Genomic DNA, 26,598 nt, shown 5'->3' on the forward strand with positions numbered 1-26,598 from the left:
GGGAAACACAGTGCTACAAGATTGACCTTAACGGTATGTTTACATTATGTGCACGCTAGCGTGCTGTCTGGCCATTCTTGGAGTTGTAGTTTGGCAACAGCTCGAGGCACACTGGTTGGAAAACAGTGCTACAAGATTGACTTTAACGGTGCAGTCACATTACCGGAAAGCCAATGTGCTGTCTGGGCACCCTGGGAGTTGTAGTTTGGCAACAGCTGGAGGCACCCTGGTTGGGAAACACAGTGCTACAAGACTGACTTTAACGTTACTTTTACATTTTGGGCATGCCAACGTGCTGTCTAGGCACCCAGGGAGTTGTAGTTTGGCAACAGCTGGAGGCACCCTGGTTGGGAAACACTGTGCTACAAGACTGACTTTAATGGTACGTTCACATTACGGGCATGCCAGCGTGCTGTCTAGGCACCCAGGGAGTTGTGGTTTGGCAACAGCTGGAGGCACCCTGATTGGAAAACACTGCACTAAAAGATTTATTTAAACTGTACGTTCACATTAAGGAAATATTCCAGGCGGAGACCCCGACAGCCGCAGGCTTTCCGGGCATGCTGGGAGTTGAAGTTTTGCAGCAGCTGGAGGCACCCTTGTTATGAAACACTGTGCTCCAAGATTGATTTTAAGGGTGCATTCACATTACGGAAATAATCCAGGCGGAGATCCCGAGGGGGGCCGTCGCAGACTGAATCAGTTGGCACTATTGAATAACGGATTCAATATCTGCACAGTACTACCACTCTATATGACATAAATTAAAAATATTTTATTTATTAAATTATTTATTGTTCTTAGACTTTTGTCCATTAATTGGTTGTTAACTTACCTTTGAACAGGCTTTCAAAAACTTTTAAGAAGCAAAACATTTGTGGTCAGGAATATGAGAGCCCCTAGAGAAGTGTTATATTAGCGCGTCTGACTATTTGAGTCTTCAAAGCAGTGTTTCCCAACCAGGGTGCCTCCAGCTGTTGCAAAACTACAACTCCCAGCATTCCCGAACAGCATGCTGGGAGTTGTAGTTTTTGCAACTGCTGAAAGCACCCTGGATGGGAAACACCGCTGTCCACAGTCATATACTGTAATGCAAAACAAAAGTATTGTTCGATTTAGGGTAAGTCACAAGTGTGCTGTATTTTGCTGCATATTTTCTGCAGCTGAATTTGCTACCCATTGACTTTAATAGGCAGGAAAATATGCAGAAAAATATGGCACATGTGACCCTACCTTTTATGTTTGTTGTTCGTCCACTCTCCAGCTCGTGTCTCTGGGCTGTTTTTTTGGCAATCTTATATTGTTTCGTAGTCATGGAATTGATTCGATAGCGCAGTGCTACTTTGTGCACAACATCCATGGCTGGTTCGCTATTATGTTTATTGTACGGAATTCTCTTTCAAGCTATGTCAGCTACTCATTTATTACAACAGGTAACCATCTGCTTTATTATCTATTTCTATTAATCTGGGAACATCTTTGAGGATATCTGGATTCAAAGGAACCTGTCACATTGAAAAGGCATACCAGTCTGCAGGTATCATTGATGCCAGATCGATATATAGTTTTGTGGGAAAAGTTTGAGGATAAGTTGTCATTTATTCATGTAAATCTCTGCCCATTCTGTGCTAAGAAGTCAGCTATCTGTACACATGTAAAGAGAGCTGTCAGTCACCGCCCACTTGACTATTTAACTCAGAACAAGCATAGTGACAATTTATCCTGGAACTTTTCCCCAAAAAACTATACATGCTCAGCACCTCCTGCTCTATAACATGATGCCTGCTGATTAGACAGCATTTTCAGTGTCGCATGTTCTCAGGCATTGGTGCCATAATGCGTATCCAACATAGAATACACATATACATATATTTCTTATATTATTGCAGCACATTATAAAACATATCATTAAATGGGCCCTGTCAAATTTAAAAACTTTTTATATGTTGTACAACTTGGCAATATATTAACTTTTCTTATATACTATATAAAAACATTTTATTTCCTTTTTATAGAAATCAGGGCTTATAAAATGACTTTGACCAAGATGAAGCACAGGCATGGACAAAGTCCAGTAAGTGAGGGTGGGCTAGCACTCCTCTGTGCTCTCTCCTGTCTGGTAGCACTTCTCTGTGCTCTCTCCTGTCTGGTAGCACTCCTCTGTGCTCTCTCCTGTCTGGTAGCACTCCTCTGTGCTCTCTCCTGTCTGGTAGCACTCCTCTGTGCTCTCTCCTGTCTGGTAGCACTCCTCTGTGCTCTCTCCTGTCTGGTAGCACTCCTCTGTGCTCTCTCCTGTCTGGTAGCACTCCTCTGTGCTCTCTCCTGTCTGGTAGCACTCCTCTGTGCTCTCTCCTGTCTGGTAGCACTCCTCTGTGCTCTCTCCTGTCTGGTAGCACTCCTCTGTGCTCTCTCCTGTCTGGTAGCACTCCTCTGTGCTCTCTCCTGTCTGGTAGCACTCCTCTGTGCTCTCTCCTGTCTGGTAGCACTCCTCTGTGCTCTCTCCTGTCTGGTAGCACTCCTCTGTGCTCTCTCCTGTCTGGTAGCACTCCCCTGTGCTCTCTCTCCTGTCTGATAGGACTCCTCTGGGCTCTCTCTCCTGTCTAATAGCACGCCTCTGGGCTCTTTCTCCTGTCTGATAGCACGCCTCTGGGCTCTCTCTCCTGTACTATCAGACAGAAGAGAGCACAGAGGAGTGCTAGCCCACCCTCACGTACTGGCCTTTGATTTCTATAATTTGTATAAAAATAGCATTTTCTTGTATCGGACAGTGCCCATTTTAACAATTAACAATATGCATGTTAATAAATATTGTGTTATTTCGTATAACATGTCCAAGTTGTAAACATGCATGTACACTGCTCAAAAAAATAAAGGGAACACTTAAGCAACACAACGTAACTCCAAGTTAATCACACTAATGTGAAATCACACTGTCCACTCAGGAAGCAACACTGATTGACAATCAATTTCACATGCTGTTGTGCAAATGGAACAGACAACAGGTGAATATTATAGGCAATTAGCAAGACACCCCCAATAAAGGAGTGGTTCTTCAGGTAGTGACCACAGACCACTTCTCATTTCCTATGCTTCCTGGCTGATGTTTTGGTCACTTTTGAATGTTGGCGGTGCTTTCACTCTAGTGGTGGCATGAGACTGAGTCTACAACCCACACAAGTGGCTCAGGTAGTGCAGCTCATCCAGGAGGGCACATCAATGCGAGCTGTGGCAAGAAGGTTTGCTGTGTCTGTCAGCGTAGTGTCCAGAGCAGTGTTTCTCAACCTTTTTCTGCTCTGGGCACCCCTCCGAAAGAAAAGATTTCGCGGGGCACCTCTACCAAGGTTGATGAGCAAAAAATAAAATAAAAGGGAAAAGCGCTGCAATACACAAACTGCACAATATCTATTTATCTGTGGGTATGTAGATTAAAGTGCTGCTTTAGACAGCAACTCACAAATGATGTCTTCTCTAATCAGCGTTTTTCCCTTTTCTTCTCTATCCGGTCTGCGCCATCAAGACAATTTCTTCCAGCCACAATTCTTCACCATTAAACCAGCAAAACAAACCTATTGGGATCCACACTTTTTTTTTCCATAGGTGATAGAGGGTGTAGAAGAGTGTACATGGATGACAGAGGAGTGTACATGGGTAACAGGGGTGTAGAGGAGTGTGCATGGGTGGCAGAGGGGTGTTCATGGGTGGCAGAGGACTGTATGGGGGTGACAAAGGGGTGTACATGGGTGGCAGAGGGGTGTACATGGCCTCCAAAATCACCTCCAGCATGTGTCCACTCAAACGGTCAGAAACAGACTCCATGAGGGTCATATGAAGGGCTGACATCCACAGGTGGGGGTTGTGCTTACAGCCCAACACCGTGCAGGAGATTGGCAAATTCACCATTGGCACCCTGTGCTCTTCACAGATGACAGCATGTTCACACTGAGCACATGTTACAGAGTCTGGAGATGCCGTGGAGAACGTTCTGCTGCCTACAACATCCTCCAGCATGACCGGTTTGGCGGTGGGTCAGTAATGGCGTGGTGTGGCATTTCTTTAGGGGGCCACACAGCTCTTTATATGCTTGCCAGAGGTAGCCTGACTGCCATTAGGTACCGAGATGAGATCCTCAGACCCCTTGTGAGACCATATGCTGGTGCGTTTGGCCCTGGGTTCCTCCTAATGTAAGACAATTAGCAGACCTGAATCCAATTAAGCACATCTGGGACATCATGTTTCTCTCCCTCCACTAACGTCACGTTGCACCACAGACTGTCCAGGAGTTGGCGGATGCTTTAGTCCAGGTCTGGGAGGACATCCCTCAGGAGACCTTCCTAATCAGGAGCATGACCAGGATTGTAGGGAGGTCATACGGGCACGTGGAGGCCACACACACTACTGAGCCTCATTTGACTTGTTTTAAAGACATTACATCAAAGTTGGATCAGCCTGTAGTGTGGTTTTCCACTTTGATTTTGAGTGTGACTCCATATCCAGACCTCCATGGGTTGAGACATTTGATTTCCATTGATAATGTTTGTGGGATTTTGTTGTCAGCGCATTCAACTATGTAAAGACGTCAGTATTTCATATGATTAGTTCATTCAGTCAGATCTAGGATGTGTTCCTTTTTTTTTTTTTTTTTTGAGCAGTGTATATACCCAGGGGTCATGTCAAAAAAACATGGGTACGTCTGGGTCCTTAAGGGGTTAATTGGAGTGGAGAAGGGATGAGACATTGTGAACCAACATCAACAGGTTCCCCATCTTGTTTTGTGGAGATATGGGGGGAGCTTTATCAAAACTCGTCCAGAGGAAAAGCTGCTGAGTTGCCAATAGCAACCAACCAGATTGCTTCTTTAATTTTTGAAAAAGCCTGTGAAAAATGAAAGAAGCGATCTGATTGGATGCTATGGGAAACTCAGCAACTTTTCCTCTGGACAAGTTTTGAGAAATCTCCCCCATGGTGCCTCTTTAGTCTGTATTCTCCTTCTCACCTGCTGAGTAACCAGACTCTACCACCAATTCTTCACTTTTCATTCTCACATCGATGAGTAAAATCTTTATAACGCCAAAGGTTACAAAAAATAATCCAAATATTGAGCTGTGCCTTCAGTTTTATTCAATAAACGGAGGCTGAGTTGGTGGTGCATCCAAACAACCCCTTTTATCATTGCAACTTTCTAATATACATGCTACATGTATCTGTAGCTAAAATGCTTCTGTGAAGCAGTTTTATGAGCAGTCATATGATCATGTCCCTGGTGTTTACCTTTAGCTTGTGTGAAGTCCTGTATGCCGAACATGTGATTATCTTCCTTTTCCCCACTCCTTGTAGTACAGGGCATCATATGTCTCTTATCTTCACTATTCCCCACTTTCTTCCCTACCTTGCTGTCTCTAAAGGGATCATGTTTCACATGCTGGGAGGAGATCATGCTGTGTTTGTAGTGTTGTAGTAGTTGCGACTTAAAGGGGTTATCCGGCCAAAGACATCTTATCCCCTCTCCAAAGGATAGGGGATAAGATGTCCGATCGCGGTGGGCCCACCACTAGGACCCTCCGTGATCTCTGTGTAGCACCCGCATTCTATGTGGGGCTGCGTCTCCAGTCTCTGAAAGCTCTTTGTTTCTGGCACTGGGGACGTGACGTAAAGCCACGCCCCTCATGACACCACTCCCCCTCCATTCATGTCTATGGGAGGGGGCGTATTGGCCAACACGCCCCCTCCCATAGACACAAATGGAGGGGCATTGGTCTGATGTCACGAGGGGAGTGGCGTTATGTCACGTCCCCAGTCCCAGGAACAAAGAGCTTTCAGAGACTGGCGACACAGGCCTGCATGGAATGCCGGTGCTGCTTTTTGGCCGGATAACCCCTTTTAATGTCATTTATTTAAATGGGCACTGTCATGAAAAATTACTTTTGATATGTTGTAGTACTTAAGTACTACAACATATCTCTAATATATTTTTATTTAAAAAAAAATTATTTTAAAACATTTTAAAAGCAATTTGAAATTCGGCCACTAGGGGGCGCCCTCCTAGTGGCCGAATGCAGTGCGGAGTGATGTCGCTGCAAAATTCCGACTGATTCCGGCAGGGCATCAGTCGAAATTTTGCGCAGGCGCAGTAACAGCCAGGGCTGCGCATCGGCTTCCCGCACTCGTTGACGGCCCTGCTGCAAGGTGCGGGTGGCGCGGGGGGTTGGCTGCTCCAGCAAGGTGCGGGGGGTGCTGCTGCAAGGTACGGGGGGGAGGGGGGCGCTGCTGCAAGGTGCGGAGGGGATGGGGGGCGCTGCTGCAAGGTGCGGCGGGGATGGGGGGCGCTGCTGCAAGGTGCGGCGGGGATGGGGGGCGCTGCTGCAAGGTGCGGCGGGGATGGGGGGTGCTGCTGCAAGGTTCGGGGGGGATGGGGGGCACTGCTGCAAGGTGCGGGGGGTGTTTGGGTGTTACTTACCGAGCGGCAGGAAGAGGCTCACCCGCACCCGTCCCTCCTGCATTGGCTCCTGGCTCACTCCTTCCCCCATGAAACTCCTGTCCTGGGTGCCTCCAGTTGTTTTACCACTACAACTCCCAGCATGCCCTGACAGCCAATAGATGTCAGGGCATGCTGGGAGTTGTAGTGGTGAAACAGCTGGAGGCACCCTGTTAGGAAAACTAAGGGCGGAAGTGCCGGCCCTAGCAGGCATCAGTGACGTGGTGCCTACTTGGGAAGTCTGCCTGGAAGTCTGCACACTACCAGGCAGACTAATTGCCATTTTAAAAATAGTAAAAAAAATAAATAAAGGCAGGGAGGGTGTTAGGGATAGAAGGGCAATAGGCAGGGACAGAAAAAAAAAATCATGATGGTGGGAGCTACCCTTTAAAGGGGTTATCCAGGAATAGAAATTCCTGAAACAGAGCTAATTTCTTTCAAAAACCGATCCCCGTCTATCTCCAGGTGTGGTTTGGCAGCTCAGTTCCATTGAAGTGAATGGAGCCAAGTTGTAATACCACACCCAACCTGGAGACATACGGAGAACCATTTCTGAAAGAAATTAGCTCTGTTTTTTGAGTTCAGGATAACCCCTTTAAATGGTTCTGAGCCGCAGTTCTAACAGTACAGGAACAAAGGTTGCATTGTGTTGAGGAAAAGCTGAGGGTTCCACTGAGGGCTTCAGGACCTTCGTACTTGCTGTCTTTGGAAATATGGCTATTACATAATGGTGTGCCGTTTAGTTGCTGTTTAGAAACATCTTTGGCTGGGTTCACACAGTGTAAGATTTCTGATGTATTTTAAAATAGGTGCCGATTATCCAAGAAAATACAGCAGCAACCAGTGTAAATGCTAAATACAATGCAGCCATATTTTTTGTTAATTTTACATTGCGTAAACCAAACCTTAACCTTTTAGATAAGTTTCTGCTCACAGAAAACCATAGCAATATGAAAACAAAACTGTTACACAGATCATGTACAGCATTCAGGTAAATGTAGGTATGTTTCTGTATTTGTTATAACCTCAGATAATCCCATTAATGTTGTAATTAATTAAAGCTGAAAGGGGTTTTCCTACCCACAACATTTATCACTTATTGACTGTGATTGGCTAATGAGGGTCCGACCTCAGGGACAGAACAGGAATTCCATATTCCACACTAGAATACGGAGGTGGTTGGACATGTTCACTGTTATTCTAGTTAAACTCTCTAATATATGCAAGTACAGTGCTCAGATGTCTTCATCAGGCCCATAAAGTTAAATAGAACCAAAAGGTGCAAGACCTATTGCTGCTCCATATTAATGGGGGAAGGGGGGGGGGGGGGCATGCCATCGTGTTGGGTGCAGTTTGCTGACCCCCTTTGATCAGACACTTATCCTGTAAAAAGTTGATGAATAATCCTGGCAGAAAAAACCCTTGATACTGACTATATCATTGTTTTTGAAAGAGCTTACAAAAAAACAAAACAAAAAAAAGAAAAACACAGCAACCATGATAAAATAACCTTCCCATCCCCTTCAGTTGTTCCCTAGGTGGAAAAAGTTACAAGTGACCTTGAACTGTTGAAAGATTTTCAGCCGTGTCATAATGGCGCTTAAAACTTTCCCTTCCTTAGGGAAAACTTGATGTTACTTTACAGCTCTGATTTTACAGAAATGTGTCCTTGCATCTTTCTGTAAAAAAGTAAACTCCTTTATTTAACACGAATGAATTGGTCCACTAAAAATTGTGTATCCTCCTGGGTGTTCTTCATCAGCCCTATTCACCAGGGGCCTTGGGTAATGGTTATTATTACTGGTGCTTATTTATTAAGTCACATATTTTAGCTTTTGTATAAAACAGAAGTGACCAGAAGAAGCTGTGGATCAAATGCTTTGTGTTTTATAGGGTTGTTTATGTGTTAAGCACATAATAAAATGCATGTGCTCATTGTGTCTGAAAATGAATACATGGATTGAGCCATAAATGGTGGCAGCTGACTGCCAATATTTTCTAATTATATGTTCTATAATGAAGAAATTGAGCATAACTGTCAGCCCTAGATCATGTTTACAGGTCAAGGGTCATAGAGGCTGTGCTGAGCTGCAGGATGCATGCCTTCTTTGTCCGCAACCCTCCCTGTTTTGACTTATTGAAATACAGAGATCATGGCAGGAAGGTGGGATCTGTATCAGTAAAGACAGGGAGAGGTGAGAAAGGAGGCATGCATCAGGCGTCTCAGTGCAGCCTCTTTGACACTTAGTGTTACTATTATGTAAATAACATTTGACATGTTCAGGTCCCACTCTTGAGACCTGCTTCAATTGCTAGTCATAAACCAGTAAAGTGCGTAGCATCATGCTCCATTCCCTGGTCGACCAGCAGATCTGACCTTTTTTTTTTTTTTCCTACATAGACATGGCAAAAAGGTCAGATTTGATTGACAACCGGGTAGTAAACTGCTCGCTTCTCTGGCTTGTGCAATCAAGAATTTTGCTCTTTAAATTTTACAGAAGACTGTAAATGGATTTTTCCTATAGATGCATCAGTATAATCCTTGCATCTCAGTTGTATTGGGTCCAGGAGCTGGCACAGCAACTGTCTCAGAGCAGGGGTTGTTTTATTTTTGATGGACTTTACTATAGTGCCTCCCTTTTAGGGTACATTCACACGTACAGGATCCTGTGCAGATTTGATGCGCAGGATTTGTTACTGCAGATTAGACGCTGTGCTCAGTCATTTAGTTTACATTATAGATATATATATAGATATATTTATATTATTCATTTTCCTGCTAGTATTATAGTCTATAGTTTACAGTTAATAAGTAATTTAATTGTATTAGTGTTTTTTTCCCCCCTCTTTGCTCTTTTATATGTGTTATTAGTAATTTTCAGGACAGTCACATTTGCTGTGGATATGTATATGATATTTATTTCTGTAACATATATTTTTAACTAATTTATTTTCCACACAAAATGTGCACTGCTTGAATAGGCTTTGTAGGACCTTGTTCACACTATGTGGTGATGCGAACGGTATTTGGTCTGTGAATTGAATTATTGACACGGCTATTTAGTTGTGCATACATGATATTAATAAGTTGTACTATCTCCAACAGTTACCAATCCTAGTTGACACACCACAACATACTGTGAAAACATGAGGAATTATTTTCTTTATTTTTATTTTTGACTTTGTATGTGTCTATTTGAGCCAACTTGGATCGTATGGGGGTAGCACCTGTGAAATAGCTGATCATATGCTTCTTAGTCAACACCTGTGAAGGTGCAGGGTGGGATATCCCATCGTAGGAGATTTACTCTCAGCCTTAGCCTTATAAAACGATTCATATGTCTGATATTTGTTGTATGACTAAGGCTCTGACGAGCCGAAACGCGTCACCTGTGTCTACCTTACAGTCTTGTACCTTGGTGTATTCGGAATAAACTTCATTCTTTTAACGTGAGCAGCGCTGGACATTTCTCTTTGTTGTAGATATATATAGACCTATGCATTAAAAGAAATACTGTATGAACATAGAATAAAGTTGGCCTCAATGGTTTTTTGTTTTATTTTTTATTTTTATTTTTTATTTTTTATTATAGACTTAAAATATCAGACTGCGAAATTCATAGCCAGCTATTTGAGCTTATTGTAGTAAGGGGCTAACACAATCCCCTATTTAAATTAGCAGCTATAAGTGAGTGTATGCAAAAACTGGGCAGGCACCACCCTTGAATAAAACACTAAAGGGTTGTGCTACATAAAATGCATATCCAAATGCTATCCAAAAAGAATAGTATGCCAAAAGAATGTACACTCAAACTCAATGTACAAAAAATGGCAGAAGCACATACAGATATAGTATTAAGAAATAAAATACATAAATAATACACAGAAAATGTCATATCCACAATATCCAACCCATTTCAATATGGTGCTAAGTGTAAGAATATATTGGCATTGCAAGACAAATGGTCATTTCTTTGCAATAAGTCTTTAAAACCCATTTCCTATACAAAAAGGTACATATACATCTATAAATGGTGGAAATTCCCACAAGCCATTCTAGTCATACTGTAACTGTGACCACGTGATCGTGAGTGGGATTGCTGCTATCATTGCAGCTCAGATGCAACTTAATGTCATTCACTTGAGCTGCATTTCTAGACAGCACAGGGACAAAGGCTGCATTGTGTCTAGTAAAAGCTGAGGGTTCCACTGAGGGCTGCAGGACCTTTGTCCTTGCTGTCTTGGGAAATATGGCTATTACATAATGGTGTGCCGTTTAGTAACACCTTAACCTTTTAGTTTCTTATGTCCATAAGCCTGTCCTGTACATGCGCTTGATGTCACAATTTACATGTCGATACAGTTTATTTCTAAAGTTTAAGGTCATAAAGAGTTAATTTTAAAAGAATATTTTATTTTAATTATTGGTAGACTGGTCACTGAACACAGTGTGTCCATGCTGAGCAACAAGACCCATTTCTATAGCTCAGTGTTTCCTAACCAGTGTTCCTCCAGCCGTCGCAAAACTACAACTCCTAGCATGCCCAGACAGCCTCAGGCAGCAATTCAACCGAAATTCGGTAATTCTGTTTAACAAGCTTTGCTGAATGGAATTTCTGTGGAATTGCAGAAATTCCTCCGTGTGAACATATCCTTACCTTTTTTTTGTCAAAATGTAGTGTATGTTCAGATGGCGCAATTCCACAGAAATTCCGTTTCAATGGGATTCCACAAAATGTAAGACTAGTATTATATTTTTGCGGAATGCCAAAAGCAGAATTTCTGAGGGGAATGCCCGCTGCATAAATTCTGCTGTATGAATGTGACTGTGGAATCCCATTTTAAATCATAAAATTTCTTCAGCGGAATTCTGCACAGAAATTCTGCCCTGTGAACATACCCTAAAAAGAACATGAAAATCATTGCAGGTTGCTTGCTCAGCATTTATTATGCATTAAAAAAAATGAAGACAGAAATTGATGCCTAAAGCTATGTTGTTTTGCTGGATAAGGTATGAATACACGTGCGACATGAGTGTTATTGTATAGAACCCTATTTTTTTCTGCATAGTGTTCGCTGCTTTCCTATGGAGATCATATGTCTGGTCATTTAATCATAAATACCTTTCTGTCATCAGTTCCAGAATGGACATTTGATGGTATCAGGGAGGTTTCTGATATCTGAACTAAAAACTTGACATGGTGCCACTGTAAATGGAAAATATGCGGATACACCCTGTAGGGCCAAAAGTATATGGACACCCTCCCTAATTATTGAGTCCTTGTGCTTTAACCACATCCATTGGCAAACAGTTAATTGAAATCAAGGTTATGGCTGTTGAACCTCCTATAGAAAAACATTTTAGTAAGGATCATACAGTAGAACACAATAATTTTAAATGTGGCATTGCCATGGGATCCCACCTTGGCCACAAGTTGGTTTATAAACTTAAAGGGGTACTCCCGTGGAAAACTTTTATTTATCAACTGGTGTTAGAAAGTTTCACTGATTTGTAAATCACTTCTATTAAAAAATCTTAATCCTTCCAGTACTTTTTAGGGGCTGTATACTAAAGAGAAATCCAAAAAAGAAATGCATTTCCTCTGATGTCATGACCGCAGTGCTCTCTGCTGATCTCTGCTGTCCATTTCAGGAACTGTCCTGAGCAGAAGAAAATCCCCAAAGCAAACATATGCTCCTCTGGACCGTTCCTAAAATGGACAGCAGAGGTCAGCAGAGAGCACCGTGCAGTGCCAAACCTACATTTAGAATGGTGTACTTTCCAGCAATGGAAATAGCCAACTGAGTGTTACTAGTCAGGATGTGTTCTTACACTGCCAGCTTTGGTTGGATGGTAACACCTAGTTGGCCAACGATCAAATGTTTCTTGTAATAGTAGGACAGGAGAGGGCACAGAGGAGTCCTGTCGGACAGGAGAGGGCACAGAGGAGTCCTGTCGGACAGGAGAGGGCACAGAGGAGTCCTGTCGGACAGGAGAGGGCACAGAGGAGTCCTGTCGGACAGGAGAGGGCACAGAGGAGTCCTGTCGGACAGGAGAGGGCACAGAGGAGTCCTGTCGGACAGGAGAGGGCACAGCAGAGTGCTAGCCCACCCTCAGTTACTGGACTTTGCCCATGCCTGTGCTTCAGCTGGGACAAAGCCATGATTTTATAACCCATGATTTCTATAAAAAGGAAATAAGATTTTCTTATGAAGGATATTAGGTTAATATTTTGCAAAAACCAAAAGTTTTTGTATCTGACGGTGCCCATTTAAGCAGGTTTTCCCCATCATATAGGGTAATAGCATAACACTAGAATATTCTGTCACTTTATGATCTGAGAGGGGCCTGAGCTCTGGGATCCCTAAGAATTGAAGGGATCTGCTGTCCTGATTTGTCACTGTATCTGCAAGTTCTGAGCTTCAAGTACCCTGCCACATCATTCTGCTGAAAACTGCAGCCTACACCATTCACTTGAATAGGGCCAAGCTGTAGTTTCCTGCACAGGCAGAGGTCAGTGACCACTGTGCAGGAGAGAGCAGCAAATGCAATGCTGAATAATGATATGGGGGAATCCAGAAGTCAGACCCCACTGATCATAAACATTTGCCTTCACTTTATTAGATGGGAATGCAATATGAACTGTAGCCATAAGAATGGGACATGGATATGAATTATGCTTACATAAAATTGATCTATTGTGTATCCAATGTCAGGAAATAGGCAATCTGAACCCTGAAATGTGTGATCTGGGACATGGTTAATTTTTTTCCAGTTACAATGTATTACACATACGTGTAATTAAATCTTGACCAAAAAGTTTTCATTTTTATTTAGATTTCCCTATAATAACTATAGAATAAGATTACTTGTTTAAAAGCTAATCTAGAAAGTAAAATTTGGAGTCATTTACAGTCATGGCCATAAATTTTGGCACCCCTGAAATTTTTCAGGAAAATGAAGTATTTCTCACAGAAAAGGATTGCAGTAAGACATGTTTTGCTATACACGTTTATTCCGTTTGTGTGTATTGGAACTAAACAAAAAAGGAGGGAAAAAAAAGCAAATTGGACATAAGGTTCACACCAAACTCCAAAAATGGGCTTGACAAAATTATTGGCACCCTTTAACTTAATATTTGGTTGCACACCCTTTGGAAAAAAAAAACTGAAATCAGTCGCTTCCTAAAACCATCAATAAGCTTCTTACACCTCTCAGCCGGAATATTGGACCACTCTTCCTTTGCAAACTTCTCCAGGTCTCTGTTATTGGAAGACGCCTTTTCCCAACAGCAATTTTAAGATCTCCGCCACTTAAGAACTCTCCAGCGCTTTGTTGCCATCCCTTTTTTATTTCGACACAGAACGGAGGCAACACAGAGTAAACCCAGCCTAAGATTAAAAAGTTAGACAATCTGCAAGTATAGACAATTCAAAGATACAAACAACTTTTTTGTCTTCAAGTTTAATGGAAATATCTTTTTCAATTAGACTAAACCAGTGAAATATTAGAAATTGTTGGATTAATGCAAATCTTGTGGTGTCACCCAGTAGAACCTTTACTGTGATTTTTAGTTTTATAAAACCTTTTTAATCTCTTAATGACGCATTAAGGATATAGCTGTCATAAGTGGGTGCAAGTTTCTGCAACATGAGATATATCCGTCAGCTGTCATACATAGCCGGGCTTCTGCCACAACTACTGGGATCAAAGAAAACTGGAAGGCAGCAATGCTTTGTAATACCATGTATTCCTCAAACGCTTTCAAATAACAAACAAGCAGTTACTCCCCTCTCTGATCCCTCACTGATCCACTAATCAGGCTCCCAACTGCATCCCATTTTTTCCATTTGGAGTAGACGTCACGTGACTTCTGCAGCCGGTCAGTGGCCTTCAAGCAGTCAGTTGTACTTCAAGCATCATGGCTCCCATTACTTAGTAGTAATGCCTGGAGTATGGCCACTAGGTGACCCTGTTTGAGCCATTGAAATGTACGGGGCCCGCTGCAGTACGCTAAAGTATAGGCAGGGCTGGCCCTACAATAGGTCCCGCTGGGGCAGAAAATTGCTCTTGACTTGAGCCCGCTCCATACCCAGCGGCCCCCAGCTGATTCCTTTAGCTGGGGGCCACTGCTAATAGCTGGCATGTAGCGACTGCCATAGCCAGATATTAACCCTTTAGATCGCCACTGTCAAAGCTGATAGCAGCATCTAAGGGGACCGTTCAATGCTCCCTGGTGGTCCAGTGGGGTGGATCCCCACCCCTCCCCTCCTTCCGCAGCATGATCGTGGGGTGGTTCCACTGTAGAGGTAGCCGTGGATTCCCTCCGCCAATGGCTCCATGGCTCTTCATTTGATAGAGCCTGGCTTCACTAGGCTCTACCAAATGATCGCAGAGCACACAGATCAGTGGAGTTCGATGGAACTGCATTGATCTGTATGAGGAATCTAATGATTCCTCCTAAAAGTCCCCTAAGGGCCCAATAAAGTGTAAAAAAAAAGTCTTTAATAAATTCGCACATTAACCCGTTCCATATTAAAAGTTCAAATAACCCCCATTTCCCATTTTTTGTATAAAAAAAACATGTAAACATTATAAAAATAAACATATATTAGGTATCGCCGCGTGCATAATTGTCCATACTATTGAAATATAACATTATTAATCCCGTAGAGTAAATGGCATAAAAGTAAAGAAATACTAAAACCCAGAATTGCATTTTTTTGATCAGGTCGCTCCTGGACCCAGGCAGCACAATGTCTTGGGTCGGTCCTGACTATGAGTCTGCATTCCTGTTTTAATGGGATTCTGAAAGATACCTCTAATGTACTGCAGAAATGCAGTATGAATGGAGCCTTACTCAAATAGCACAAAACAATGTTTTGCCGTGTGGAAAATACAGTCTACCAAACAACACAGCTGTCTGAGGCCCCATTCCCTTTATGGTTACTGTGGACTGTGGATAGCTGTGGGTCAACTTCATTCTTTGTTAGACTGTGTAGACAATATATGTATAGATAGATAGGGGCATCATAGAATGGCATACATAGTTACTACATTATACAGAATTGTTGGAACTCCATATGCTGAAAGGCAGAGTCTTTGCCCACTGCATTGCCTTGTGTCACCAACTTTAGTTGTGAAGGCTAGATGACTAGGTTTCCGTATCTGCGAAACAGCACTTCTTATGGGTTGTTTTTGGTGCACAGCATACCTACGAAAAGTGCCAGAACAGCCAGTGAATCAGTGACACTTTTGTGCGTGACCAAGGCTTATTTACATGGAGGGTTGTCTATTTGCTCCAATCCCACAGAAGAGCTGCTCCAGCAAATATTGCTGAAAGTTAAAGGGGTACTCCACTGGACAACTTTTTTTTATATATATATATATTTTTTTAAATCAACTGGTGCCAGAAAGTTAAACAGATTTGTAAATTACTTCCATTAAAAAAAATCTTAATCCTTCCAGTACTTATCAGCTGTTGTATGCTCCACATGAAGTTCTTTTCTTTTTGAATTTCCTTTCTGTCTGACCACAGTACTCTCTGCTGACCCCTCTGTCCATGTCAGGAACTGTCCAGAGCAGGATAGGTTTGCTATGGAGATTTGCTCCTACTCTGGACAGTTCCTAAAATGGACAGAGGTGTCAGCAGAGCGCACTGTGGTCAGATAGAAAAGAACTCCAGAAAGAAATAAAACTTCCTGCGGAGCATACAGCAACTGATAAGTACTGGAAGTATTAAGATTTTTAAATAATAAGTCATTTACATCTGATTAAATTTCTGGCACCAGTTGATTTAAATTTTTTTTTCCTGTGGAGTACCCCATTTAAAGGGGTTATCCAGGTATAGAAAAAACAGAACAACCTTCTTTCAAAAACCGCTTCCCGTCTATATCCAGGTTGGGTGTGGTTCTGCAGCTCCGTTCCATTGAAGTGAATGGAGTCGGGTTGTAATACCACAGACAACCTGGGGGCAGACGTGAAGCTGTTTTTGAAAGAAATTAGGCCACATTAAAGGGGTTATCCAGGAATAAAAGCAGCTATGATAGAAAACTGTCAGATTACAATATGTATCTCAGCTTACTGTTTATGGAACTGTATAGCTACATGTGGACCTCAAACCACCAGCAAAAGTACCTAAAATGGCTGTCACGATCACACCCTATCTGTCCAGGCAAGACGCTAGAGAGAGTGTGATGGTGCAAGGGTTAAGGCCGCCAGACCTCTGGATATCCACTACTAGTCCCAGCAAGTCACCAAATTAACCCTTAGATAAACGTGTTTCCACTAGAAACACGTTTATCTAAGGGTTAATTTGGGAAGCAAGAAACCAGACCTTTCTGTTTTAGGGGACAAAATCAGACACCATAGAAATGCCTGTTTCTCTTTTTGCTATGGATCTCTCTCGTGTGTACACCACTATTTTCACCTTATGTTTCAAACAACTTAGAGCCATAATAAAATGGTTTTCATTTCTTCTCATGTTTAACCAGTTTTCTCTTTTTTTTAACCAGTTCTCCCTTTATAGTCTCTAGTCAAATATGTTTATATTAGAAGGAAAGCATTGGGTATGTTACTAAAAACTGTACAAATAGCAAGAGATTCTAATCAGTGAACATTGCTATTTATGGAATGGAATTGTGGCAAAATGAGGACTGGAAGCTTCTGGAACTGGAACTGTTAAAGGGGTACTCCCATTGAAAAAAAAGATTTTTAAAACAACTTAGAGCCATAATAAAATGGTTTTCATTTCTTCTCATGTTTAACCAGTTTTCTCTTTTTTTTAACCAGTTCTCCCTTTATAGTCTCTAGTCAAATATGTTTATATTAGAAGGAAAGCATTGGGTATGTTACTAAAAACTGTACAAATAGCAAGAGATTCTAATCAGTGAACATTGCTATTTATGGAATGGAATTGTGGCAAAATGAGGACTGGAAGCTTCTGGAACTGGAACTGTTAAAGGGGTACTCCCATTGAAAAAAAAGATTTTTAAATCAACTGGTGCCAGAGCTGCCTTTAGAAAGGTGAGCTCCTATATTTAGAGATCAAAGACAAGAGCTGATTAATTAAACATTTAATCTGATAAAAGGTATCGCAGTGCTATGTATAAAAATACAGGAACAAATGACATACAGTTACAAAAATATGAAAGAGTTTAGCAAGGCAAGTTCAGAAGACAAAAGATGAAGTTCTTACAGCATAATGATATAGCAGTCCATGAGAGTGAGTTCCAGCTGTTCTTAGGATGGTCTTGTCAGCTTGTTGCACAGCATTGAACACCCTGAGTCTAGCATTGTTTAAAATATTATATATCTGCCTTTTTGGAGGGAGACTCCATTCCCCCCTCCCCTCTGATTCCCACCAGGGGGGGCATCTCTGTTCCTGCCCCTCTTATCTGGTTGATTATATGATGGGACCAGACTGCCCTTACATCCTGCTGCTTCAAAAGAGCCTCTGACTTCAAAGGAGATACAAACAAACAGCCAGACCCCCAATAAAATGCAATACACAAAAGGATACACTGTCTGAATGACCTCTCACCCATGTCTTGGATAATCCATCACACACAGTTATAATTTATAATACACATATAGGATTTTAATAATCAGGCCTAACTGGCCATTTGAGAATCGGGACTAGATGGACTAAGGAAGGAAGGGAATCGGGTAGAGGCAGTGTGATGCTGAGGGCAATGTTCTGCTGGTCAAAACATGGGTTATAGCAATCATAGGATTGTTAATTTGACACATACCAGGTACCTAAACTTTAATGTGGTCAAAGTGCTCCGCTTCATTGCAACAGTATTTCCTAATGTCAATGGCCTCTTTCAGCAGGATAATACAACAATCAGTAGACTAATTTTTAATCGAGGATCTGTGGGGTGTGCTTGAAAGAAAAGCCCAATCCATAGAGGCCTCACCTGGCGATTAGAAGCTCCCTTGCCCTGTCATTAGCTTTCTAAAGTTCAGCTTCCGGGATAGTCTGAAGGCCAGATACATATTACACTGTTGTATATACTTTTATCTGCCTTGACTGGTCTTTAAAGATTTTGTGTTAATGTCTTGGTAGAGTCTATGCCCCTCAGCAAGTCGGAGCAATTTTGGTGGCATGTGGGGACCTACTGAACATTGCCTGTAAGGGGTAGAGAACCTTCAAGAGTTAAAATGATTACAACATGATATGCTACTATAATTTACCATTTTAATTAGAAAAATATCATTATTGGCTGTCATGTACTTCTGCGCTCATGAATTTTCACATTATGTTGTAGTTGTGTTCTGGCAATAAGTGTCGCATTGTCAGACTTACAGAATTATTGGATGCCTGATAAGATTAGTTTCAATGTACATCATGTTAGAATCCAGTCCCTGAGAAGTGCAATTTGTTCACACAGACTTTTTTTGCAGATTTGTTCATGGCCCTTGCTTCCTGCTGGCTTTATGTATCCTGTATGTGGCGGCCTGCACAGATGGCCTACAGTATGTGTATATGAACCTGTGTTGGGCAATGTGCAGATTAAGTTCTTATCCCCCAGCTTTTGGCTATCTTCTCCCATAAGTGTACTGTAATGTGCATAATACTGTGCTCATGCTCTCCTATATACTCTGCTTTTGTGCATTCATACTTCATACTCCTCTGTGTATCATAATGGTGGTACCCAAGGCTTGAACATGGAGCTATGTACTGTCTATGTTGAAAAATAGGTCATCTACACACTTCAAAACTTAACCTCTGTGGTGATCAGGCTGTTAGAAGATGTAGATAATAGGATCTGCCATCCTAAATGTTTGATTTGTCTGCTGGGATGGCCACCAACCGGTCCTATAAACAGAGACCCAATGCCACCTGTTTGCAAAAAAGCGGTTCCGTACTAAGTTCCGTAAGAAGAAATTGATTCAGTCAAGTATCGCGATATTTCATTAGACGATACTCTATTGATTCAAAATATTTTCGAATCGATCTTTTCAGGGATGTGGAATTCCTATCTCCCGACGCCCAGGTTAATTTTTCCGGCCCTTAGTCCGACTTCGGGCAAGCAGGGCCGGACCTGACGAGCGGCGGCGCTCAGCAGTCTGTATGGAGCAGGCTCCCGAGTCCTGCCCGCTCCATACTCTGCAGCCCCCTGGCTATTAACCCTTTAGACGCCGCTGTCAAAGCTGACAGCGGCGTCTAAAGGGACATGTGAATGCTAGTGGGGTGGGTCGCCCCCCCCCCGCAGCGTGATCACGGAGGGGGGAGATCCACTATAGAGGTAGCCAGAGGGCTTACCTCTGCTACCCTGGTGTCAAGGCAGCCGTGGACCCGCTGGTAATGGCCAACATCCGCGATCGCGTGGATGTCCACCATTAACCCCTCCAATGCCGTGATCATTACAGATCACGGCATCTGCGGCATTGCGGCACTTTGATTGGATTGCCCGCAGCGCTGCCGCGGGGATCCGATCATCCAGCATGACAGCCGGAGGTCCCCTTACCAAGCTCCGGCTGTCTCCCGGGGTCTTCTGCTCTGGTCTGCGATCAAGCAGACCAGAGCAGAAGATCACCGATAATACTGAGCAGTGCTGTGTTCTATGCATAGCACTGCACAGTATTAGCAATCAAACAATTGGTATAGATAGTCTATGGGGACATAAAAAATGAAAAAATAAAAAGTTAAAAAAAAGTGAAAAATCCCCTCCCCCAATAAAAATGAAAATTGTCAGTTTTTTCCATTTTACCCCCAAAAAACTTAAAATTTTTTTAATAAACATATTTGGTATCGCCGCGTGCGTAAATGTCCGAACTGTCAAAATATAATGTTAATGATCCCGTGTAGTGAATGGCGTAAACGTAAAAAATTTAAACAAGTCCACAAATGCTGCTTTTTTGTCACATTTTATTCAAAAAAATTTATAAAAAATGATCTAAAAGTTTTATATATGCAAATGTGGTATCTAAAAAAAGTACAGATGATGGCGCAAGAAATGAGCCCTCATACCGCCCTATATACGGAAAAATTTTAAAGTTATAGGGGGTCAAAATAGGGCGATTTTAGATTACTGATTTTGTACAAAAAGTTTTAGATTTTTTTTTTTTAAGCGGTACAAAAATATAAAAGTATCTAGCCATGGGTGTCATTTTAATCGTATTGACCCACAGAATAAAGAACACCTATAATTTTTTTCCGTAAAGTGTACAGTGTGAAAACAAAACCCTCCAAAATGTTAAAAATTTTGGTTTTCATTTAAATTTCCTCCGTAAAAAAATTTTTTTTGGGTTCGCCGTACATTTAAAAATGAGAGGTAAAATTAGGTTTCATTACAAAGTACAATTGGTCACGCAAAAAATAAGCCCTTATATGGGTCTGTACATGGAAAAATAAAGGAGTTATGGATTTTAGAAGGCGAGGAGGAAAAACGAAAATGCAAAAATAAAATTGTCCTTGAGGTGAAAATGGGCTTGGTCATTAAGGGGTTAAAAGACGCACATTAACCCCTTCCATATTAAAAGTTCAAATCACCCCCTATTCCTATATAAAAACATGTAAACATAATAAAAATAAACATTTGGTATCACTGCATGCGTAATTGTACGACCTATTAAAATATAACATTATGTATCCCTTACAGTAAATGACGTAAATGTAAAAAAAAAAACATAGAATTGCGATTTTTATAATATCCCCGAAAAAAGTTAAAGGGGTTGTGCGCTGCCTTAATTTTCAGAGCTCCGCTCACAGCGTCCGGAAGTTCATTTCTCCGAACGCTGTGTGCGGCTCCCGTGTTCGCGGCCGCCGGGCGTGACATCACGCCCGGCCCCTCGCCCGACGTCAAGCCTGCCCCCTCTACCAAAGTCTACCATAGACTTTTGTCGAGGGAGCGGGCGAGACGTCGCGAGGGGCCGGACGTGACGTCACGCCCGGCGGCTGCAAACACGGAAGCCCGCACACATCGTTCGGAGTAATGAACTTCCGGACGCTGTGAGCGGAGCTCCGAAAGTCAGGGCAGCGCACAACCCCTTTAAGAGATTAAAAAGTCAGATCAATACCAAAATGGTACCGATGCAAAAAATAGCCATCATACAGCCTTATGCGAAAAAAATTGCAATATATCGTCTTTGAGACAGAATCGGAACATATCGTATCGTCATACGTGTATCGTGATATGTATCGTATCGACAGATTCTTGCCAATTCACACCCCTATTCCGTACATTTAATTTTTAATAGCAGTGAACAGGGTGTGTGTAGACATTTGTTTTCAAATTTCATATGGACTATGGGGAAGATTTATCAATACCTGTCCAGAGGAAAAGTTGCTGAGTTGCCCATAACAACCAATCAGATCGCTTCTTTCATTTTTGAAAAGGCCTCTGAAAACTGAAAGAACTGGGCAACTCATCAACTTGAACGGGACAGGTTTTGATAAATCTTCCCCCTATATTTGTGGTCATGCTGCAAAAGGGAATCATTAAAACGTTTCAGTTCACTGGGACCGCAGCATGCATTTAAACTTACCGGGCAATTTCGTAGCCTTAGAATTGCTTTAAGACTTACTGATCAGATGGATGGCCAGAAGTTGGATGCTGGAGGTCGCCTAGGCTTGCATGGGACCTTCGGCATCTGAATTCCGGGAATCTGTCTCATCACATGTGTTTCCGAGTAATTATTGGTCTAAGAAATTTCCCAGTAAGTTCCTGGCGCCAAAGCAACCTGAGACTAATTCTTTAAATGTAATATTCATATTGTCCCAACATAGAGTGCCCCATAAAGCCTCAGGAACCCCCATTTTAATAGAAAAGAAATTATAGAAATTTAGACTGCATCTAGTTAAAGTGGACTTTTCAGCAGCTAAATAGGGGTTAAAATAATCCAATGGCTAAATGGGTCTTCTCATAAGGATTACGTGCATGTGTTTTTTTTATTTTTTATCTCTATAGTCCTTTCCAGCGCCGAAAAATAAGCCATTTTGTTAATATGTAAGTAAGGCTCAAGTGCCCAGAGGGTGTCATGGCAAGAGCCAATTATTAACCAACCCACCGCCTCCTTGCATACATCTTCTTCCTTTGACAGTCAGTGCACAAGAGGTGGTAAATAAGAGCGCATGGGCTGGCTACCCATGTCTCTTGCCATGCTCAGGAACACCCCCTGGGCACTTTATTTACATATTAACAGAAAACTTATATGTGGGCATTGGTAAGGACTAAAAAGTATACCCCAAATCCAGATGACAAACCTTATCTAACCCTGTTTACCTATTGTATGGTCTGTTTTTGGGGAATTCCTTTTAAATCTGCTTACATAGTCATGTCCTCCATGTAATTGTGGAATAAGCTATTTCCTGTAAATCCAACATGCTCCAAAACAGCATTCTTCTAAATATTCTATTTTTTATACCTTTTTAACTGTATACACTCTTATAATTCTTGTAAGAATCTAAACACAGGGTCTCTGCAATGAGTTAATGTAGACGTGTACCCTGTAGGACAGCATCAACTTTATCAAACTGGAAGGTTTTCAAGGGTACCCGTTGCTTAGCAGCGAGAGGGCAGACTCTAATGCTGGTCATCTCAAGGTCGAGTGTCGAGATAATTCACCACATCTGAATAGCAAATTCTCCAGAAAAATGTGAGAAGACTTGATTAGAAAACCCCTCATCTACTTCAGGCTGGGGCCGTGTAAGCTCGGTTTGTTGTTGACAGTGATTAGAGACAAAGCTTTAGTATTAAGAGGAACAATAATGTGACCTACTTGTTTGACAACTTTTAACGTCCCTTTCATCTCCTTGCTGCACCTCCCATAATTCATAAGGCTTCATTACTCTTTGTTGTGGGCTGTAGAAGAATTAAAGGAACACTTATGGCTTAAACTTTTCTAAATGGCGTTGGTTTATATATTTTATTTAGAATTCTGTTTAGAATTCTACCTTGATAATCTTGCCTTTGAAACGGGTGCTCCGGTGCTCAGCGTTTGGAACAAACTGTTCCGAACGCTGGAGTCGGCGCCGGGAGCTCGTGACGTCAGAGCCCCGCCCCTCATGACATCACACCCCGCCCCTCAATTCAAGTCTATGGGAGGGGGCGTGACATCCTTCACGCCCCCTCCCTTAGACTTGCATTGAGGGGGCGGAGTACCCCTTTTAAGTATAAGACTGGCTTGTCTGACCTTTTGGGTCTTCTAACATAACTATATGTCAGTTGTTGATGACGAAATCATTTGTTACAGTCATTTCAATTTTTGCTGTACTTACTGTTATTTAAGTTCCTCTAGTTTTGTGGCAGCTATTATTTGTCTGTATGCTCCTCCTATCTTTGTACTCAGTTTAAATAAAATGCGCTTGCTACTACAGTGGTCCCTCAACATACGATGGTAATCCGTTCCAAATGAACCATCGTTTGTTGAAACCATCGTATGCTGAGGGATCCGTGCAATGTAAAGTATGACAGTGGTCTCCAACCTGCGGACCTCCAGATGTTGCAAAACTACAACTACTAGCATGCCCGGCATGCTGGGAGTTGTAGTTTTGCAACATCTGGATGTCCGCAGGTTGAAGACCACTGGTATTGGAGGTTATACTCACGTGTCCCTGCCGCTCCGAACCGTCACCGCTGCCCTGGTTTTCGCCCTCCATCGCTGTCCCCGTGGTGTCCCCAACGCTCCAGGAAGGTCTCTGCTGCCTGGGAACGTCGCTCTCCGTCGCCGCCAATCACATCGCTACGCACGCTCCTATTGGATGACGGGACGGAGTGCGCGGCGACGTGATGGCGACGAAGGAGAGCGCCGGCGATGCAGGGGATCCCAAAGAGTACGCCACGGAGCCCCGAGGACAGGTAAATGATCTTCACCGGACCACACGAGGCACTGTAAACGGCTATCCGGTGACAGCTGAAGCAGTCTGCGCTGCCGGATAGCCGTTTATGCGATGGCCCCGACATACAAAAGTATCATATGTTGATGCTGCCTTCAACATGCGATTGCCTCTGAGAGGCCATCGTATATTGAAATGATCGTATGTCGGGGCCATCGTAGGTCGGGGGGGGGGGGGGTCACTGTACTTTTTTTTTTTTTTTTCAACTGTAATTTTTATTAAAGATTTTCACATAAAAAATAGAAAGTTAGTAAAACACATTCAAAGCATAATCTGGGGCAATGCCCAGAGCGATCACATCAGGGCAAATGACAAGCTAAGATAGAGACCAGAGCATTCAGAAACAGTTGAAGTCCAATACAACTAGCCCCAATCCCAGATAACCCATAAAGGCAGTAGTGAATAAACATAGGTTTATAGCCAAATACTCAAAGAGAGAACTAAGGTTCTACAACACGAAGACAAAAAGAGAAGACAGAAACAAAGACAAAAGGGAGACAAGGACAACAGAACCTCGAACAAACAACAACAAACAAACAAACAGAAAGGGGGGGGGAGGGGGAACAAGGAGGGAGGGGAAAGAGGGGGGGGGGAAAGGAGGATGTCAGTGCCGCCTCAGGGAGGTTGCCTGTCAGAGAAACGGTCCCATGGTTCCCAAACTGAAAGGAAGGCGGGGATAGTATTATTCAAAGAGGCAGTGAGGTATTCTAAAGAGCGTATATCACGTATTCGGGAGAGTAGGTCCGATTCAGAGGGAGGAAGAGTCCTCTTCCAGCATTTAGCAACAAGTGTCTTAGCTGCCAAGAACATATGCATAGCCAGTTTAAACAGTTTTTTGGGCAGAGCAGAGTGTGAAAGGTGCAAGAGGTAGACCTGAGGGTCAGGAGGGACCGAGACTCCAAGAACATCTGATACCAAACGACTCGCTAACTCCCAGTACCCCGTGATAAGAGGGCAGGACCAGAAAACATGAAACAGAGAGCCCAAACCCACCCCACAACGCCAGCACTGGGGGGGGATATCGGGATTCAGCCTATTCAATAACTCTGGAGTATGGTACCAACCCATAAGTAATTTGTATTGAGTCTCCTTATAAGCCGTACATATAGATGCCCTAGAGGCCCGCTCCCATATTATCTTCCATTGAGGGAGAGTGATAGTAGTATTAAGTGCCTCCTCCCAGCGAGACATATAGCGATGAGATACCAGGACTCCCTCCTGAGGTTGGATTAGCAAGGAATAAATATCGGAGAGAAGCCCCCTCGCCCGAGGTCCACCACGACACAGCCGTTCAAACCCCGTAGGGGAAGACACCACTAGCGCACCCAGCGTAGAGGACATAAAGTGTTGTAGCTGTGAATAATGAAAACGCTCAGACGAGGGGAGATCCCAACGAGACTGTAACTGAGAGAAGGGCAAGAGGGTACGCATCAAAGGATCAACTACATCCGCCCAGCAAAAAAGGCCTCTAGACCCCCATTCCCTTACCATAAGAGAGGTCCGGCCAGGGGGAAAACTAGGATGATAAAGGAAAGATTGAAGAGGGGAAGAGGGAGACAGTAATTTAAATTTGACTGAACAGTAATTCCACACATATTTGGAAAATGCCATAGGACCCAGGAGAGGGGAGAGAGTAGGAGCAGAGGCAGGAAGAGTCCAGAGGAGAGCGTTAGGGTGGATAGGCGCTAACCACAGCTTCTCTATTTCCATCCAGCGGCTGTAGGCATGATAGGTGGACCACGCCGCGAGATGGCGCAAATGGGCAGCCCAGTAATACTTCACTACATCCGGGACCGCCAGACCCCCAAACGCCCGCCCAGCCAACATCACGGACATCGGTAGCCGATGCCTTTTACCGTCCCAAATGAACCGAAAAATAGCCACCTGTAGGGAGCGCAGGGCCGACAGCGGGACCCGAACTGGCAGGGTTTCAAAAAAGTAGAGGAGTTTCGGAAGGACAGTCATTTTTACCGCAGCAATGCGGCCAAAAAAAGAAATATATTGCGAGCGCCATTTTTCCATAAGGGCACGGAGATCCCTGAATAGGGGGAGATAGTTGGTAGAGTATAGTGAGGAATAGTGGGAGGAGATCCAGACCCCAAGGTATTTAATAGCAGAAGGAGACCACCGAAAAGAAAAGTTAGAGCGTAAAAGAGTAGAAAGATGAGGGGGAAGGTTAAGAGGAAGAGCCTCTGACTTAGAAAGATTTACCTTGTAGCCAGAAACCACCCCATAGTCATGCAGGACCCTATAGAGAGAAGGAAGAGACAGTAGAGGTCG

General features: G+C 43.0%; 1 protein-coding gene across 9 annotated transcripts in view; it reads left to right on the plus strand.

Moving 5' to 3' along the window:
* DPF3 (double PHD fingers 3) overlaps positions 1–26,598 on the plus strand; it is a 272,192-nt gene that overhangs the window by 27,820 nt on the left and 217,774 nt on the right. Inside the window, exon 1 of one of the 9 annotated variants that reach the window (XM_056545783.1) lies at positions 11,449–11,483. The exons of the other annotated variants lie outside the window; for them this stretch is intronic. Within the exon in view, the coding sequence (XP_056401758.1) occupies positions 11,452–11,483 (32 nt within the window). The 5' untranslated portion in view covers positions 11,449–11,451. Of the gene's footprint in view, positions 1–11,448; positions 11,484–26,598 lie in introns of those variants that run through there. 9 annotated transcript variants of the gene reach the window in all.

The sequence above is a fragment of the Hyla sarda genome, chromosome 11 (assembly GCF_029499605.1).
Source record: "Hyla sarda isolate aHylSar1 chromosome 11, aHylSar1.hap1, whole genome shotgun sequence".
NCBI classification, from domain to species: domain Eukaryota; kingdom Metazoa; phylum Chordata; class Amphibia; order Anura; family Hylidae; genus Hyla; species Hyla sarda.